The sequence below is a fragment of the Natator depressus genome, chromosome 17 (genome assembly GCF_965152275.1).
Source record: "Natator depressus isolate rNatDep1 chromosome 17, rNatDep2.hap1, whole genome shotgun sequence".
NCBI lineage: Eukaryota > Metazoa > Chordata > Testudines > Cheloniidae > Natator > Natator depressus.
This window is the reverse complement of record NC_134250.1, coordinates 23,327,012-23,345,697: the sequence shown is the minus strand read 5'-3', so window position 1 is coordinate 23,345,697 and position 18,686 is coordinate 23,327,012. Positions and strand designations below refer to the sequence as shown.

The 18,686-nt window shown below is 49.0% G+C and overlaps 1 protein-coding gene and 1 long non-coding RNA gene across 2 annotated transcripts in view; one reads left to right on the top strand and one right to left on the bottom strand.

The window, feature by feature from the left end:
* RNF43 (ring finger protein 43) overlaps window positions 1-18,686 on the top strand; it is a 127,260-nt gene that overhangs the window by 63,674 nt on the left and 44,900 nt on the right. Inside the window, exon 2 of the mRNA XM_074974438.1 lies at window positions 5,828-5,950. Coding sequence (XP_074830539.1) covers window positions 5,828-5,950 — 123 coding nt within the window. The remainder of the gene's footprint in view (window positions 1-5,827; window positions 5,951-18,686) is intronic.
* On the bottom strand, window positions 11,065-17,769 carry LOC142000415 (uncharacterized). Its single transcript, XR_012642239.1, has 3 exons — window positions 17,290-17,769; window positions 13,053-13,124; window positions 11,065-12,617 (listed from the first exon to the last, which is right to left on the bottom strand). It is a non-coding gene; the product is annotated as an uncharacterized LOC142000415 (long non-coding RNA).

Here is an 18,686-nt window from a genome sequence, read left to right as displayed (position 1 = left end):
TGAGCAGACACCCGTCGCACTGCCTAGACCCAGACGGCGATGTTGGGACAATTGCAGGAAGGGGGGAGTGATAGGAAGGTGTCCAGGGAGGGCGGTCTTAAGCAACCCTGGTTGTCAGATCGCTGACAGCCCTCAAAGGGCCCTGGGTCAGAGCCTGGTGGAGCGGGAGGGCTTACACTCCCCTACCAACAACCCCCAGCAAGTCATGGGTCTAAGCCCTGACCACTAGGTGACGCTTCCCTATCAACTACCCCTTGAAAGAGGATCATTACACATGTTTGTAAAACCATTCACTGATTTGAGAGGCCTGACAAAGAAGATTCAGTTACATGCTCAGTAGCTGTGTGATGGTGGTGGAATGCACATTTGGAAGGTTGAAGTCAAGATGCTGCTGCCTTCAGAACCATTTGGATGCCAGTGTTGTCAAAACCAGCTGCATTATTGTGCTCTGCTGTGCACTGCACAATGTGTGCGAGATGAAAGGTGAACTGATTAACCAGGAGTGGACTTAAGGCACTGTTGGATAGCAGGAACGTTACATGAAATCAGAAAATGCACCTATCACTACGGGGCAGGATCCCCATGTGCCAGGGACAGCAGTGATGGTTTGTGCACCCACATGATGTATTTCCAGGGTGCTAAGGATAATGGAGAATGAAGTAATATAGTTACTCTACACTTAAATTACCCCACAATTATCCTCTTGATTTTTAAACCAATCTCATGATTTTGGGGGGACCTAACTCATGATTTTTGAATTCTTGAGGTTGGCAATACTCTTATTCATACAAATTAGTACAAGTTTTCTATCACAGTATTCATTGCAACAGGCTTCATGGGCACAGCAAAGCAAGGTGCAAAACAACTTGCCATCACATGCCTCTTCCAAGACTGGGGGCTGGCATTCCAAAATAAAGGGGGAAAGATTTTATCATTGTTACCATGGAGACTGGACTAAGAACAATAACTACTTGTTTTAATTTTCTCAGCTTCCCCAACTCCTCCACCTAAAGTACACTGACTCTCAAGGACAGTCTCTCATACCTTAGGACATAGAAATTCATTCATTACACTTTATTTATTAACATAACAGTTTGATCAAAGGGACAAGCTCTGATTTTGGTGACCCTGGTGAGGAAACGTATTTAAGTGGGTGGCACTATATTCACACTTGGGTGACAGAGAGCAGAATGTTGCCCGTAGTCTAAAAGGTTTAGACGGACAATAAGGGAGCCTTCAGCTTCAGCAGGGAACTTTACCTTGTTACGTTCCAAGTGTGGCAGCTACCAGCAGAGAGCGATAATACAGGAGTGGATTAGGCTCATTTCACCCAGAGCCATATGCTGCCGCACTCTTTCTGATCTTGCTTAAATCTCGTTCTCACCACATGGTCTCATACATAATTACATAAGACACACATAACAAAGAAGCACTCATGCAGGAAGTGAACCTGCCCTGGAGTTCTCTCTAGCTCACACACAAGCTTCATCGGCCCCCAGGCCAAGGGACGGACATGGCAGCTCAGTTTACAGGGCCCCTCGTGTTCCATTAGGTTCCAGAGAATGGGCCAGATAAGTGCAATGGTTTCAGTGATCAGATATGAGCATGTCCAGGATAGCTGGGTTCCTGCTAATAGCTCCACCCTGTGGTGGAACTGCCTTGTGTTTTTTGCTGCACTGGTTTGGTAACAAAGCAGCTATGTGGCTCTTGGCCCAGACAGGTTATGGAAACACCTGCATGCTACAGCACCCAGGAGCTAGGGGCTGGAAGAACAGATCAGGGCGGAGGGATAGCTCAGTGGTTTGAGCATTGGGCTGCTAAACCCAGGGTTGAGAGTTCAATCCTTGAGGGGGCCATTTAGGGATCTGGGGCAAAAATTGGGGATTGGTCCTGCTTTGAGCAAGGGTTGTACTAGATGACCTCCTGAGGTCCCTTCCAACCCTGATAGTCTATGATTCTATGATCAGGCCACAGCAAGCTTTGGACAGGCCTGGTGGGGAAAGGAAACACTATTGGAAGGGCTCCGGGGGTGAAAGCGCAATCCCCTCCTGCTCCAGTCAAAGGCACATGGTGTAAGGCCCCAGGGGACTCCCATAACAATGAGCCATACAAGCGCTGCAGTGACAGTCACTGACCCACACAGCAGAGTGCTGGGCTCCAGCAGCCCCCTACCTCCCCTTGCCCTGGAAGCCAGGTTGCTGCTGTCCCTGAGGGGCTGAGTCAGTCAAGGGGTTGGCTGCTTGCCCTCAGGGAAGAGAGGAACTCCAGGCCTCTCCCCTCAGCATTCTGTTCCCAGGGCCCTACCAGCCCCAGGGAGGATCCTCTGCATTTCCTAGGGTCGTAACTGATTTCCTGGCCCTTACCAGCATCACCAGGCCCAGTGCAGCAGTGGAGCTGGGCCCCTCCTGGCCTGAACAAGGGTATCACTGAGGCCTGAAGGGCTTGTGCTCCCTACCTCCCAAAAAAAACAAAGAGTGAGGCCCAGTGCTGCTGGGCCGGCGTTCTGGGGAAAGAGAGAAAGGCCCAGCCCTGTCTAGTCTGGGGCTGGGGGTGGTTAGTGCCATGTGGCTCTTACAGAGCTAAACACCAAGCGGGGAAACCCTCACTGCCCAGTAGCCCAGTGCAAAGGGACTGTAGGCCTCCCCTGGCAACGCTCCTGCCTCAGGGAGCCCCCCCTCCACAGCCACCTACCACCGCAGGAGCCTCTGTCAAGGGCAAGAGAAAGTTTGGCCTGGCTCTTACTAAGCCTGTACTGTTCCTCTGCTGGGGATGGACCCATCCAGGCCAAGGCAGGTTGGGACACAAACAAGCAGGCCTCTGCGCTTCCCAAATCAGTGCTGGTGGCCCAGCAGGTTTAGGATCTGGAAGGCCTTGTCCTGAATGCTGAGGTGAGTCAGGGGGTGGAGGTGACACTCCCTCCCTGCCCGCCATGGGAGCTGGCCTTGGCTCCACCGTGTGAGCCTGGCACGAGCCGCTTGGCATTGCCGCTCGCCCCCACAAATGTTCCTCCATGCCTCCATAAGGGGGTGTGCCCCACAATTTGAAAACCTCTGCTGTAGGTATTTTACCTTTCATAGCCCATCCCCACAGTGCCCTTGGCACCCTATCCCCCACCAGTCTCAAAGTTGCCTGGAAATGAAGGTAGCTTGTTTAAATCATTAATAAAAATTGTACAATGGGCCTGTCCCAATACTGAGCCCCATGAAACTCCCCTCCTCCTGAGCCTCCAGGAGGGGCACCCCCCATTCCATCCCTCTAACCAGCCCTTTACCTAACTAAGTGCTGTAGCATCACACCCAGGGGTAGTTGCTGTGTGACCTAGACTATCATGTGTGGCTTTAGGTAATTCTTTGGGCAGCCCAGATGATGATGATTGATGCTTACTATTATTTTATTTTATTAGCTGAGGGAAGCTGTCAGAGGCCCTGCCAGGTGGGGCCATCATACTGGGTGCAGTACAGTCACAGTCCCTGCTCCAGCGAGCTCGGGGGCATGGTGTAAGGAAATGTGACAAATGGGCATTCCAAGCTGGCAGAGGGAGGCAGTGGGGGGCGGGGGGTGGGGAGCAGGTGAAAAGAGAGCAAAGCCAGTAAGTTGAGAGGTGTTCTGCAGGGCTTTGAATGGGAGGCCAAAGAGCCTCATGGAGCTGCAAGGAGGAGGGTGACATGGAGAGGCAGGGATGAGGAATCAGGTGGCAGCACGTGGAACCAATCGAATTCATTGGCAAGTTTTCTAGGAGCAAATAATTGAATCCTCAATCAAAAATGTAACTATTTGATTTTTTTTTTGTATCCTTAACATGGGAGGAAGAGGAAGGCAAAGCCCTGGGGGAGTGAAATAGCCCTGGTTGGGACAGGAGGTCTCTGGGAGGTGTAGGGAGGGAGGGAATTGAGAGATCTCCATTGGGAGAGGTGTAAGTTAGGGGCCTGGGTGACTGTAATTTATTTTCTTTCCATTATATGGTTGGCTTTAATCATGTCCTTCCAGAGTTTGGGGTGGCAGGGATGCTGGTTTCATTCTATTGTGATCCATGAGCACAGCAGGGATTGCTACACTGGACGAGCTGGTGCAGGTCTGCTTTGTTCTTTCTCCACCAGTTTTGTGGGCTGCAGCAGAAGTTCACAGTTGTTTCTTTTTTATTTTTCATTCCTTGTTTCCTTACTCTAGGAATTTTTCCCATTGCACTCTCCTCTGGCAAAGTCTCACTCCCATTCTGAAGGAACATAGGAATTCCAAGCCTGGCTCACAACTGAGGTCCATCCAATCTAGTGCCCTTTGTCTGACAGTGGCCAGTACTGTGCTTCAGAGGAAGCTGCAGAAACCCCGCAGTAGCTGCTGCAGAATACTCTGTACCCCTGAATGTGTCATCCTGATCCCTCAAAGTCAGAGATTGGGGTCAGCCCTGAACCAGAAGGGTGTATCTCCTGGGGTTCTCTCTCTTCCAGAGCTCTTCTTTTAGCATTAACGATTGTGACTCTGGATGCTCTTGTAATAGAGATGCACGTCTAGTCCTTTGAATCTTGCTAAATTCGTGGCTTCAATAACTTCCTGTGGCAGTGAGTTCCACAGTTTAATTATGTATTGGGTGAAAAAGTATTTCCTTTTCTCAGTTTTAAATTTGCAGCCTTTCAATGTTATCAAATGTCCCCCTTGTTCTCATGTTCTCTTCTGCTCCCAGTCTATTGTCTCTACACCATTAATTATTACATCTCTTTATTATGTCCCCAATGTTGCCAACTCTGTTGATTTTTTTTTGTGAGTCTCACAGTATTTGGTATTCTTCTTAAAGCCCCAACATCTAAAGTTGGTTAATTATGTGGGAATCTCAGCTTTCATTAAAAAGTACATTTCTAGCAGCTCTCCTAGTTGCCGAGAAAAGCTTGAAAATTATCTTAGTGTAACCTAAAGGCTCAGAAATCAACAGCCATCAGGCATGTTGCAAGTTATGGCAACCTCTCTGGCCAGAGTAGAGCATGTACTGTCTATGGTGCCACCCACTTTTGCCTCTAGCTCCACCCCCAGTATGCCTCAGTGTCCCCATCTGTAACATGGGAGTGATGATAGTGACCTGATTCATGGGGAATGGGTGGTTGGAAGAACTGATAGTGGCGAAGCATATTAGGACCTTTGAATGAACGGTTCCGATCACAGCATCTGCTGCTTGTAGGAGATTAAGCTGGGCATTCCAGTTACTGCTGTGGGACCCCTTGAGCTGCCTTACCCAGGTCTGACTCACCAGGTCATGGTAACCTGTGCTTTTCTACTCATCCCCCTCCCACACTGCCGCTCTTGGGCGCTCTCCCCACTTAAGAAGTGTTGTGTCCAACTCCAGCCAAACAGCAAAGGCTGGTTAGTGAGTGCAAAGCTTAAAGAGCAGCAGGCTCCTGCCCTACCTCAGGCTTCATTAGCGCAGCTCTCGCTGCACTGGGCAATGCACTAGAGTTTGCTGCTTTGTGAAGGAGTTTCTAAGTGAGACCTGATTTGCAAAGGCACCTGCACTGTCCCTGGGCTAGGCTCCTGGCTGATGGAGCCTCTCTCCCCATATGCTGTCTCAATGGCTGAGATTAGTGGGCATGGCCTGGTGTGGTGTTTGTGGGTAGGGATATGGCATTCTCGGGGTAGACCTGCCTGACGCTGCTGGCCAATGGTGTAAATCCCATCTGGTCACTGGACCAATAGCCTGACCCTGCTGAGCTCCTTGCATGTCGGCTTAGGGATCCCGCACAATACCTAGACACTAGCAGGATGGACATAGTGTTTAAAATAAAAACTGACATGCCCATTATGCTCAATGAGATCTGAGTTCCCTCCTCCTTTGTGCCCACAGTTCCACCCGCTGTCTCTGTGTAACACCAGTGAGGATGAGCACACCAGCTCTGGATTTGTCACTATTGTCAAACTCGAGCGACCGGATCGAGATCTCCACCCCTGTCTGTCATTGGACAACAAGGTATGTACATGAACGCTCTGAACAAAAATGGCCTGGGCCCTTACGACTAAAGGGACAGGCAGAAATATAAGAGGATGCAGGATGGGTCTCTGTTCCCTCGGCAGGAGGACTGAGCCGGTTTCTGTTCCCATTGCAGCTGGCCCTGGTATCCAAACTTCATAGCACTTGGGACTGAACAGCCTTGTAAACAGTGTAATGTTTTCATAATCTGCGCCTTGGTTTTTTGGGACAGGTCAGACCCTTAGCCAGCATCGCAAGAAAACTCTGCTCCTATCCACAGCTTACCCATGCCCCACCCGCTGCTGCCCTTCCACACATGCTGTGTGCTCTCCTGCCCACTCCAGTCAGTTATAGTGTGCCCGACATCAGACACAGCCACTAGGTCCACACTTCACAGCACCAGGATTTTATTTTGCACCATTTATCCTGTGCACTGAATGAGGCAAGATCCCATGGACAATATAATCTGTGACCCTGTAATGAAAGCTGGTATTGGAATTCTTTAGCAGAGAAAGGCAGAGCAAGACTCGGGCTGGAAGTTAAAGCCAGACAAATCCAAATAGGAAATAAGGCACAAATACCTAACAACGAAGGCGATTAACTGTTGGAACCAATTTGGAAAGGAAGTGGTGGATTCTGTTTCTTGATATCTTCTAATCCAAACTGGACACCTTTCTGGAAGATGCTTCAGCCAAACAGAAGCTATTGGGCCTTATACAGGGTAACGGGGTAAAGTGTGATGGCCTGTACTATACAGGAGGTCAGGCCACATGAACTAGTGGTCCCCTCGGGCTTTAAACTCTGTGAATCCAGCATACACACAAGAGGGCAGTGTTAAGGCAGAACAGGGAGATTTATGGCAGCATTTTCTTGAATTTTCAGTGGTTCTGTCTGGAAATTTGACAGCCTCCTAAGTTAGTTTTTTATAAGGAATTTATTCTTATTTCACATTTGTGCGCAGCATTGCAGGTGTGCTTTCCACGGTGAGTGAAATGAAGGGCCTGCACAGAGAGCTTGCAATGTAGAGACACCCTATTTTGACAAAAAGAAAAGGAGGACTTGTGGCACCTTAGAGACTAACGAATTTCTTTGAGCATAAGCTTTCGTGAGCTAAAATAAATTGGTTAGTCTCTAAGGTGCCACAAGTCTTCCTTTTCTTTTTGCGGATACAGACTAACATGGCTGCTACTCTGAAACCTATTTTGACAATGTCTTTTGCAACCTTCGAATGGACTGTTTCCCTTCTGGAAGGGGCTCTGCTTAGCAACTTATTTCTTAGCCATTATGGGCCCCGTCCTGCCACCCCTACTCACATGAGGCTGTACCGCAGTCACCAAGGCATCCCTCTGATTTCACTGGAGTAAGGTACTATCAGCATGAGTCAGGGTAGCAGCACTAGGCCTCTGCTGTTTATAGCCTGTTTTCTGTAGTTTTACTCCGTCCTCAATGATTAGTGTCTGTTATGTTGTTCTTAGCTGTAAGAAGGGGAGTTACATCTTTCTGCTCCTCACCTGCTCAGCTCAGGACTTGGGTGCTTCCCCTTTTCTTTCCCGCTTGGCCTCTTTCAGTGGGTCCTTTGCCACTAGACACTGAATATCTCGTAGAAATGCAGAGAACACCTCTTGGCTTCAGTGGGAAGGAGAAGGCATCTCAGCGCTTGGAGGGGTCAGGCCCAATGTTTGCTGCTTGCTCAGTCTGTCCAGGCAGGGCTCAGAAGTTCCCCTGTGGGTCATGCCATTCACCACCAAGGAGTTCCCCATTACCCTGGAGGCCAGCTCTCCTCCATTACTCTGCAATCTCTGCATAAAGACTTTTGTGAAGAAAGTGAAGACTTTGTCTGTGACGACTGATCAGAACGTCACCTCAGACGATGCAGAATAACCCACCAACCAGTGCACCCTGGGATGGGCACATTATGACCAAAGCTATCTGGGATATAAGGAAGCTCAACACTGGTAAGTGATGCAAGTTGTGGCAGCCAAGCCCTGTATCTAATTAGTGCAGCTAATGTTGTGGATCTTTGCAACAGAGGAGAAAGTAAACAGAGAATTTTTCTGCCCCCAGTTTACCCAGGGCAAATGTCCATTATCCTGGATCCCTCTTCTGCTCATGAGCAGTGTGCCTGAAAGGCTCTAGAGCAGCGTTTCTCAAACTGTGGTCTGCAGGCCCTGCTGATCAACTCCTCCCCTTCCCTCCCTCAACTCCTCCCCCTCCCTCCCAGTGCCTTCTGTACGCTAAAACTCTTGTGGCACAGCGGGGCTAAGGCAGGCTCTCTGCCTGCCCTGGCCCTGCGCCGCTCCTGGAAGCGGCCAGCACGTCCCTCCCTGTGGCCCCTGGGGCGGAAGCAGGGGGTCTCTGCGTGCTGCCCCTGGCCTGAGCACTGACTCTGCAGCTCCCATTGGCCAGGAACTGCAGCCAATGGGAGCTGCAGGGGCAGTGCCTGCGGAGACCCCCGGTCCCCCTGCCTAGGAGCCGCTGCCAGAGGGATGTGCCAGTCGCTTTTGGGAGCCGCCCAAGGTAAGCTGGAGCCCGCACCCTTCACCCCCTCCTGCACCCCATCCCTCTGCCTCAGCCCAGAGCCTGCACCCTGCACCCAAACTCCCTCCCGTAGCCCTCACCCTGCACCCCCTCCCGCAACCAAACTCCCTCCCAGAGCCTGCACCCCTTCCTGCATCCCAACCCCCTGCCCCAGCCTGGTGAAAGTGAGTGAGGGTGGGGGAGAGTGAGCAATGGAGGGAGGGGGCATAAAGTGAGCAGGGGTGGGGCTTCAGAGAAGGGGTGGGGCAGGGGCTGAGCGGGGGGCTTTGGGGGTCCCTAAAATTTTTTAAATCAAAATGGGGGTCCTCGGGTTGCAAAAGTTTGAGAACCGCTGCTCTAGAGCACTAGGCTCTTCTTTCCTCTGCATTAGCTTGTGATTTTCTTTAAATCTGGCTTTCTCAACCTTTTTGTGCTGCCAACCCACTTTGGACATAAAAAAAATCGTTACCTCCCCCCCTAGAAAAAGTGTGACCCCCAGGGCTCTGGGCTTCAGCTCTGCTCAGGGGATGGGACTCCAGGCTTCAGGCCCTCTCAGGGCATGCGGCTCTGGACTGCAGCCCCCTTGAGGCACGGGGCTCCAGGCTTCAGCCTCCCTTGGGGTGGGGATGTTTGTCTACATTTTCATATATATTGTATTCTGTGGTGTAACTGAAATCAAAGTGTATATTATTTTTATTATACATATTTGCACTGTAAAAATGATAAAAGAAATAGTAGTGCAGTCTCTTTATCATGAAAATGCAACCTATAAATGCAGATTTTTTTTGTTACCTAACTGCACTCAAAAACAAAACAATTTTAAACTGCAGAGCCTACAAGTCCACTCAGTCCTGCTTCTTGTTCAGCCAATCGCGCACACAAACAAGTTTGTTTACATTTACAGTAGATGCTGCTGCCCTCTTCTTATTTACAGTGTCACCAGAAAGTGAGAACAGGCATTTGCATGGGACTTTTGTAGCCAGCACTGGAAGGTATTTACCTGCCAGATATGATAAACATTCGTGTGCCCCTTCATGCTTCGGCCACCATTCCAAAGGACGTGCTTCCATGCTGGTGACAGTTGTTAAAAAAATAATCATAGAATATCAGGGTTGGAAGGGTCTCAGTTAACCTAATGTGTTAATTAAATTAGTGACTGGACTCCTTGGGGGAGAATTGTATGTCCCCTGCTCTGTTTTACCTGCATTCTGCCATATATTTCATGTTATAGCAGTCTCAGATGATGACCCAGCACATGTTGTTCATTTTAAGAACACTTTCACTGCAGATTTGACAAAATGCAAAGAAGGTACCAATGTGAGATAAGACAGCACTTGACCCAATGTTTAAGAATCTGAAGTGCCTTCCAAAATCTGAGAGGGACAAGGTGTGGAGCATGATTTCAGAAGTATTAAAAGAGCAACACTCTGATGTGGAAACTACAGAATCCAAACCACCAGAAAAGAAAATCAACCTTCTGCTGGTGGCATCTGACTCAGATAATGAAAATGAACATGCATCAGTCTGCACTGCTTTGGATTGTTATCGAGCAGAACCCGTCATCAACATGGACCCATGTCCCCTGGAATGGTGGTTGAAATATGAAGGGACATATGAATCTTTAGCACATCTGGCACATAAATATCTTGCGATGCCATCTACAACAGTGGCATGAGAATGCCCGTTCTCACTTTCGGGTGACACTGTAAACAAGAAGTGGGCAGCATTCTCTCCTGCAAATGTAAACAAACTTGATTGGCTGAACAAGAAGTAAGACTGAGTGGACTTGCAGGCTCTAAAATTTTACATTGTTTTATTTTTGAATGCAGTTTTTTTTGTACATAATTCTACATTTGTAAGTTCAACTTTCATGATAAAGAGATTGCGCTACAGTACTTGTATTGAATTGAAAAATACTATTTCTTTTGTTTTTTACAGTGCAAATAGTTGTAATAAAAAACAAAGTGAGCACTGTACATTTTGTATTCTGTGTTGTAATTGAAATCAATATATTTGAAAATGTGGAAAACATCCAAAAATATTTAAATAAATGGTATTCTATTATTGTTTAACAGTGTGATTAATCGCGATTAATTTTTTTAATCGCTTGACAGCCCTAGCAACAGATCAGCGTTCTGTTGTTGGCTCTGGCATAGCCTTTCTGTGGGACCTTGGTGAAGTTGCATGGGGCTGCATTTTAAATGGGATTAGAGCCGGACTGAAGTGGTCAGCACTCACAGCTGGACCTGGAATAACTAGGAACTACAGTATATATAAGGGTTTGATTACAGAGAAATATACAATCAATACAATATTAAAAGATTTAAATGATTAGAGGTCTCAATAATGCTTGTTAATTACTGAAAGCGATGCTGGCAAGCACACTAGGTCATGTGACCACACCCTCCCCAGTGTTCCTACCCACCAGTGTCTCCCCCTCAGTTCCATCTGACCCCCAAGTCCCAGATACCTAGGGGGTGCACATGGGGACACACTGCAGGCCCGTGAGGAGATGCCGTTAGAAACACACGTTATCATCTAGGGACCTGGCAGTGCAGGTCTTGTCCTGTTGCAGATGCCAGGTACTTTCCTGGTGCAAGATTAAGCCCTAACGGCCGATCTAACTGTACTACAGGGGACTCATGCAGGTTCCTTTTCTGGCTGAGGGGTCAGGAGACCGGCACAGGGCAGAAGGCCCTTCCTGGGGATCGCTGGAAAGGGACTAGCCGCCCACTCCCTCCCAGAATGGTGCTGACAGTTTGTAAAGCTTGGAACCTGCGGGCTCAGTTGCAAGCAGGTCTGGTCTCTGGATCCAAATCCTGAGCCGGTGTGGGCTGCAAGTGGTGGCTGGAGAGCTGGGCTGTGTCCTGTGCCTGGTAGGCTGTGGCAGGAGGAGCAAATTGTCCCTGCCTGAGGCCAGTCTGCAGGTCGCCGTTACAGACAGGCCAGGTGCGGGGTCTGGAGCTCCTGTCAGGGCTCTCTGCTGGGAGGGAATGCCAAGCCATTTGTGCCTCCCTTGATTTTTCTGGCACCCGGGATCTGCTCCTGGCTGGCTTCTGCCCTCTCATTGGCTGCTGGGGATTGCTGTGGTCTCCCCTCCTCCCACTGGTTGAGGGAGGGGGGCTGCCAGATTGACTGTGGGTGTCATATCCCCCTCCTCTTCCCTCCTTCTGCCAGGGGAAGTCAGCAGTGCTGGGCTCTGTCGGAGCCCACGGGGGCCACGGGGGATGTCTCTTCTCATGAGGCACTGCCCCATTTGGGGGCTACATTTTGCTTTCAGGACTGAATCTGACTAGGGTTGGACTTTGCCTGAGATCCTGCTTGACTAGCTAACATGACTGTCACAAATGTCATCCCACTCTCCCTGTGTTGGTCTATGAAACCTCACTTCTGGCACTTGTCAGTGACAAGGGGTCCCACAAAGTGGGGCCCTGAATCAAAGAAGCCCAACAACAAGTGTAGCTCAGCCCTGTTGTATGGGCAGATGTGTCCACAGCAGTGTTCAGTAAATCAGGTTTTAGTTCCCCATCCCTTTCACTTTGCTGGCAGAGGTCACGTCTCTGTGCGCTGCTCAGACCATGCCTCCCCACCTCTCTCAGGCCCTTCGCTGGCTTCCACATCAGGGCCAAGCTACTCAGCCATCAGCCAGCAGGCTCTGCCCAACTCCACTGTCCAAACATCTCGCTGCTCTGCAGTCCTCCCAAGCTTCATTTTTGATCGCTCCCTTCCCCTTCATCCCAAATCTAGACTCCTTGCATGCTGCAGGTGGAACAGCCTCCTGCTCTGTATTCAACACACATCCTCTTGCCCCACGGGACTCCTTGTTCTGGGAAGCAGGAAGCATCGAGTTGGTGCAAGCCGCACACCATTCTGTGCTGGGGTATTTTGTATTGTATCAGCTCACGCTGTCCGAGGAAGGGGCTCTTGCTTTTGTTTCCTGTGGTGGAGCATTGCAGATATAATTGCAGCACTATATAAATGATAAGAATAGTCCTTTGTAAAATGTTATCATAACCCCCACCCGAGCTGTCACTCAGCCAAGCAATACACAATCAGCCCTTTCAGTCTTGCCCTGTGAGTCACTCCTTCAGCCGCCTGCTCATTTCTGCTGCTCTTCTCTGAACTCCTTCCAGTAATGAGGCATCCAAACCTGAAAATCAATAGCCAAGGTGATTAAGATGCACAGGGAGAGTTAATTGAAGAGTTGGGCAGATATTGTGAGGAATTATTCACAACTATTCAGCTGCCCCTTTGCTGCACTGGTGTTTGCAGCCATTCTTGCGTGTTTCTTTTCTGTGACGGTGAGTGAGTTTTTGTTCCAAGGATGTCTACAGACAGCCAGAATTTCAGACTATTCCTGCCAGTATGGATTTGCATCCAAAGTGACTAGAAATCAGGGCTTTCAGTTATGGAAACCAACAATGGAATGTGGCTGAAGGGATCAATCACAGGGCATGGATAACAAACTGCCAGCACTCCAACAATAAGTTGCAGCCAACGATTTGTGAGAAGCCCATTTGTCTAAGTGTTTGCAGCAAAGATTTGTCAGATGATTTTGAATAACAAACAAATGCACAACAATCACCTTTGCCAGAGAAGCTATTTGTCAAGAATCATTTGCCCAGCTCCGGTTGCTTGCTTTTTCCATCTTCTCTGTCTTTAACAGGAGAAAATCCTTGTAAAAGTGATTGCTATACAGTGCATGCTGACTGGTTTCCACTGGGTGAAATTCACTACCTGAAAGTCCTGTTTCTCCTCAGGTACTGGCAAACTTTGAGGATCCTTTGATGACTCCGCTCCCTGATCCAGAGCCTGCTCTGAGCTTCTTATTCCACCACCCAATTTCCCAATCTGGTTCTACCAAACCCTAGAGCTCCCAATCCCTTCTCTGATCCTTAGCCTTCAATCCTAATCCCCTGGCCTCTGATTTGCCACCTTAGTTCCCAGCCTTGCTGCTAGCCCTGCTCTCCAGCCCCTGCAGCACCTGCAGGAGAGAAAGGAGAGATATGTGTGCCTGGGCAGGACGAAGAGGGAGCTGAACATGAACACTCTGTGCAACATCCTCTTTTGGGTTGGGGAATGCCTCTTACCTCAGAGCAGCCACAGGGCAGGAGTGCTGCCTTTGATCTTACAGCTGGGAAGCTCTGGCTCTGACCTCTGGCCCCTCAGCTAGAGGCACACACTGTAATTGTGAAACCTGCTGTAGCAATTCTGGCAGATATGTGCTTGCACATGCTCTCCCAAGAACGCTCAGATCAAAGAACCCTGTGTGAGTAAGATCATCCCAGCTCTGCACTTTGTTCACCTTCCTTCCTTCCTCCCTTCCTTCCTTCCTTCCTTCCTTCCACAAGAGGCAGCCATTAACTACTTCTCTGCCAAAGACATCTCCGAAGCTGGCAGGGAACAGCTCCAAGGGGTGTCAAAGTCCCTGGGACAGTGGCCTCTAATTCCTGACCCTGGTGGCCTTCACGCTCACAGGTGTGAGACCCGTAGCTGTCTCTGTCAATCCTGGGGGAAAGTGCAGCCTGTGTGCAGTGAGCAGAGAGGTTTGTGCAGCAGTGCTTGAAGTGTTTTGGGAAAAGTGGCAGGTCTAGCATAATCTCGGAGCATAGAATCATAAAATCATAGACTTTAAGGTCAGAAGGGACCATTATGATCATCTAGTCTGACCTGCACAACGCAGGCCATGGAATCTCACCCACCAACTCCTATAATAAACCCCTAACTTATGTCTGAGCTATTAAAGTCCTCAAATCGTGGTTTAAAGACTTCAAGGTGCAGAGAATCCTCCAGCAAGTGACCCGTGCCCCATGCTGCAGAGGAAGGCGAAACCCCCCCAGGGCCTCTGCCAATCTGCCCTGGGGGAAAATTCCTTCCCGACCCCCAAAATGGCGATCAGCTAAACCCTGAGCATGTGGGCAAGACTCACCAGCCAGACACCCAGGAAATAATTCTCTGTAGTAACTCAGATCCCACCCCATCTAACATTCCATCACAGGCCATTGGGCATATCTACCGCTAGTAGTCGAAGATTAATTAAATGCCAAAATTAGGCTATCCCATCATATCATCCCTTCCATAAATTTATCAAGCTTAGTCTTGAAGCCAGATATGTCGTTTGCCCCCACTGCTTCCCTTGGAAGGCTGTTCCAGAACTTCACTCCTCTGATGGTTAGAAACCTTCATCTAATTTCAAGTCTAAACTTCCTGATGGCCAGTATATATCCATTTGTTCTTGCATCCACATTGGTACTGAGCTTAAATAATTCCTCTCCCTCCCTAGTATTTATCCCTCTGATATATTTATAGAGAGCAATCATATCTGCCCTCAGCCTTCTTTTGGTTAGGCTAAACAAGCCAAGCTCTTTGAGTCTCCTTTCATAAGACAAGTTTTCCATTCCTCGGATCATCCCAGTAGCCCTTCTCTGTACCTGCTCCAGTTTGAATTCATCCTTCTTAAACATGGGAGACCAGAACTGCACACAGTATTCCAGGTGAGGTCTCGCCAGTGCCTTGTATAATGGTACTAACACCTCCTTATCTCTACTGGAAATACCTCGCCTGAGGCATCCCAAGACCGCATTAGCATTTTTGACGGCCATATCACATTGGCGGCTCATAGTCATCCTGTGATCAACCAATACTCCAAGGTCCTTCTCCTCATCCGTTACTTCCAAGTGATGCGTTCCCAGTTTATAACAGAAATTCTTGTTATTAATCCCTAAATGCATGACCTTGCACTTTTCACTATTAAATTTCATCCTATTACTATTACTCCAGTTTACAAAGTCATCCAGATCTTCCTGTATGATATCCCGGTCCTTCTCTGTATTGGCAATACCTCCCAGCTTTGTGTCATCCACGAACTTATTAGCACATTCCCTCTTTTTGTGCCAAGCTCAGTAATAAAAAGATTAAATAAGATTGGTCCCCAAACCGATCCCTGAGGAACTCCACTAGTAACCGCCTTCCAGTCTGACAGTTCACCTTTCAGTGTGACTCGCTGTAGTCTCCCCTTTAACCAGTTCCTTATCCACCTTTCAATTTTCATATTGACCCCCATCTTTTCCAATTTAGCTAATAATTCTCCATGTGGAACCGTATCAAATGCCGTACTGAAATTGAGGTAAATTAGATCTTCTGCATTCCCTTTGTCTAAAAAATCTGTTACCTTCTCAAAGGAGATCAGGTTGGTTTGACACGATCTACCTTTTGTAATAAGACCTGGCTTGAGTTTTAAATGATATTTTTGCCAGATCTGCAACCCCATTATCTCCTTCCCCCACACACACGTTAACCCCCTCTGTGCCTTCTGTGCAGCAAGTACTCACCAACCCACAAAGCACCAGAGGGCCAAAACTTACATCCCAATGAGAGCCCTGTCCCTCCTATAGCACCACCTTCCAGTTTTACAATCCACCCTCCTGGCTAGTGGGACAAACAACCCACCCAAAGCTCAGAAATGTTCAAGACATCAGAGCAAAACCTATAAACCTACAATACCTGGGGAAACTCCTATCCCAACCCCCCACAAGCTGATCTGGTACAGCTCCCTGCACAGGACAATTGCAAACAGAGAGCCCTCACGAGAGTGACATATGCAAAGTTAAAGCCAACTCTCACCACGTGACCACAAACTAGATATGGAAAGAGGGAGACACAAAGCAGTGTCAGAACCGTGTATAGACAGTCACGTTGGAGCCAGCACGTTGTGAGATATGATTTTGCCCTTAGCGCGGATAAGGACAGTCTTGTCTGAAAATACTCCAGATGGTCTGGGCTAACCCTAGGGGGTAAAGTGACAGCAGAGATGACATCACATTATGGGGCAACCTCCCATTTGGTCAGCAATGCACGCTACTGGCAGTGGAGGCAGGGAACCACATCTCAAGTGCAGGGTGAAGCCTTGGTCTAGGCAGATCCTACCCACTGCGGGCAGAGACTAGAGAGGTCTGTCTCTGTTACGCTTTGGCGACACATTGTCATGCCAATAGAACCCCCTTGAGCTCAGTGGTAGGACCACCCAACTAATGTATGTGTGTGTATGTACCTTCCCCCACCTTCACACGTGTCTGAATTCGCCCTGCCCCCTCCAAGTTGTCTGTGTTGCATCCCCCCATGTGTGTGTGCCCCATTTGTAAGGGCTGGAGCAGAGGGAGTCCTTCAGCCCCTGACTAGTGACTCATTGCTGGGGTAGTTACCAGGAATCTAGATTGGCAAAGCAATTTGGACTCTATCAGTCTCAAGAAAACTGAAGTGCTTTACCAGCCTGCTCTAGCAAAAATGTATTCTGCTCCCAAAATCACAATGGATGACACACTGCTTAATGCTGTAGAAAAATTTTGCTATCTTGGCAGCACTTTATCTGACACAGCTATGATCAATGATGAAATCACACAGTGCATTTCTAAAGCCAAGTCTGCCTGTGGTCGACGTAGTCTCCACCTGTGGCATGTGAGAGGCATTTGACTTCATATCAAGATTAGTGTCTATTGTGCAGTTGTGTTAAGCACTCTTCTCTACGGCTGTGAAACATGGACACTCTAAAGCAGGAGCAACTAGAGTGTTTTCACAGGCACTGTCTGCATCTCGTCTGTAACATGAAATGCTTGGACAGGATACCATGCGTCAAAGTCCTTGACCAGTGCTGTGTGACTAGCATTGAATCCCTAATCGTACAGACACAGCTTTGCTGGGGTGGTCACCTCATATGTATGGACGATACACAACTCCCTAAAGCCAGATCTTATGGACAGTGATGAACAAGAGCACATATGCTGGGAGGCCAACGAAAATGATATATAGACATTCTCAAAGCTCACCTGAAAGCTGGTTAAGTTGACCTGAACATGTGGGAAGCTGCTGCTGCTGACAAATCAGAATGGCGGCAGACCTCTTGGGCTGTGGTTAAAGCCATCAAGAACAGCAGAACAGAAAGAGCCGAAGAGAAGCATGAATGAAGAAAGCAGGCTGTGGCAAAAACACATGGCCATGTCTGCCCAGTGTGCGGACACATCTTGGATCCCTCGTTGTTTTACATTTGCACAGGAAGACACGCTGAAACAAACTGACTCTCATATGTCGACCACGATGGGAGACTCCAACAACAACACCTTTTGCCAGGGATCCCACTTGGTTTGCTCTAGTGCTCAGAGCCAGAGGCCCAGGTTGCACTCAGCCAGGGTTCAGTTCCCAGGAGGCTGGAGCTCTCATTCTGTCTTTTGAAATACAGCATGGAGAAGCCTGGTGCAGGGTAATGCAGGAGCCAGAGACACTCAGCAGTCTGGGTGGGAGAAAGGTGAATGAGCAGTGGCTGACGACAGCACAAGGTGGTGGAACAAGATGGGGGAGAGAGTGAGATTGGACCTACCAGTGGGCATGAGGGGATCATTAGCAGGATAGTATTTTTTCAGCTGTGCCATGCAACAAGTGCAGAAAATTCTGTGTCCGTAAGTACAGTGGAAAGGGCAAAGGGACATGTGAGGTGGAGTCTGACCCTCCAGAATTATGAGATGGAGGTGGTCCATGTTAAGGGGAGTGCAAATGTTATAGCTGATGCTTAGTTCCAGAGAGGGGGCCCTGAACTTCCCCAGGTCACTGGTTAAAGTGACCTCGCTCAGTTCGGTCTCGAAGCGGGGAGAGATGTGACAAAGTGGGGTTCTCCTCCTTATTATGTTGTATGTGAGCCTATGTGAGTCTTACTGTCTTGCATTGGTACCATGTGTACCTCAGTTTCCCCGTGCATTACACCAGTACTTAGGTGGTGGGAATAAGGGTGCGTGACTTTTGCTGAGACCCTCGGGGGCAGGTGAAGCGGCTCCAGCTGCCTGCACGTAAGCGATGGCCAACGCCCTTCCTAACCTGAGAACCAGGAAAGGGGGTGCGACCAAGTGGCACTTTACCCGGGAAGTGAGACAAAAGACCAGAGGAAAGGCAACGGGTGTGTTGGGGGCCGGGCAGCTGGAAGTAAGTCAGTCTCTACTGGCTTGGAGCCCAGGAGGAGGCCCAGAAAACTGGCTCTGTGCTCCCCTCCCCCAAGGATGGACTTTACTGAATGTAACTGCTTTCTGTGCTAACAAGCTGTGTTCTATGCTGTGTTCCTGTCGACTAATAAACCTTCTGTTTTACACACTGGCTGAGAGTCACGGCTGACTGCGAAGTTGGGGTGCAGGCCCCTTTGGCTTCCCCGGGAGTCCTGTCCAGGCTGACTCGCTGCGGG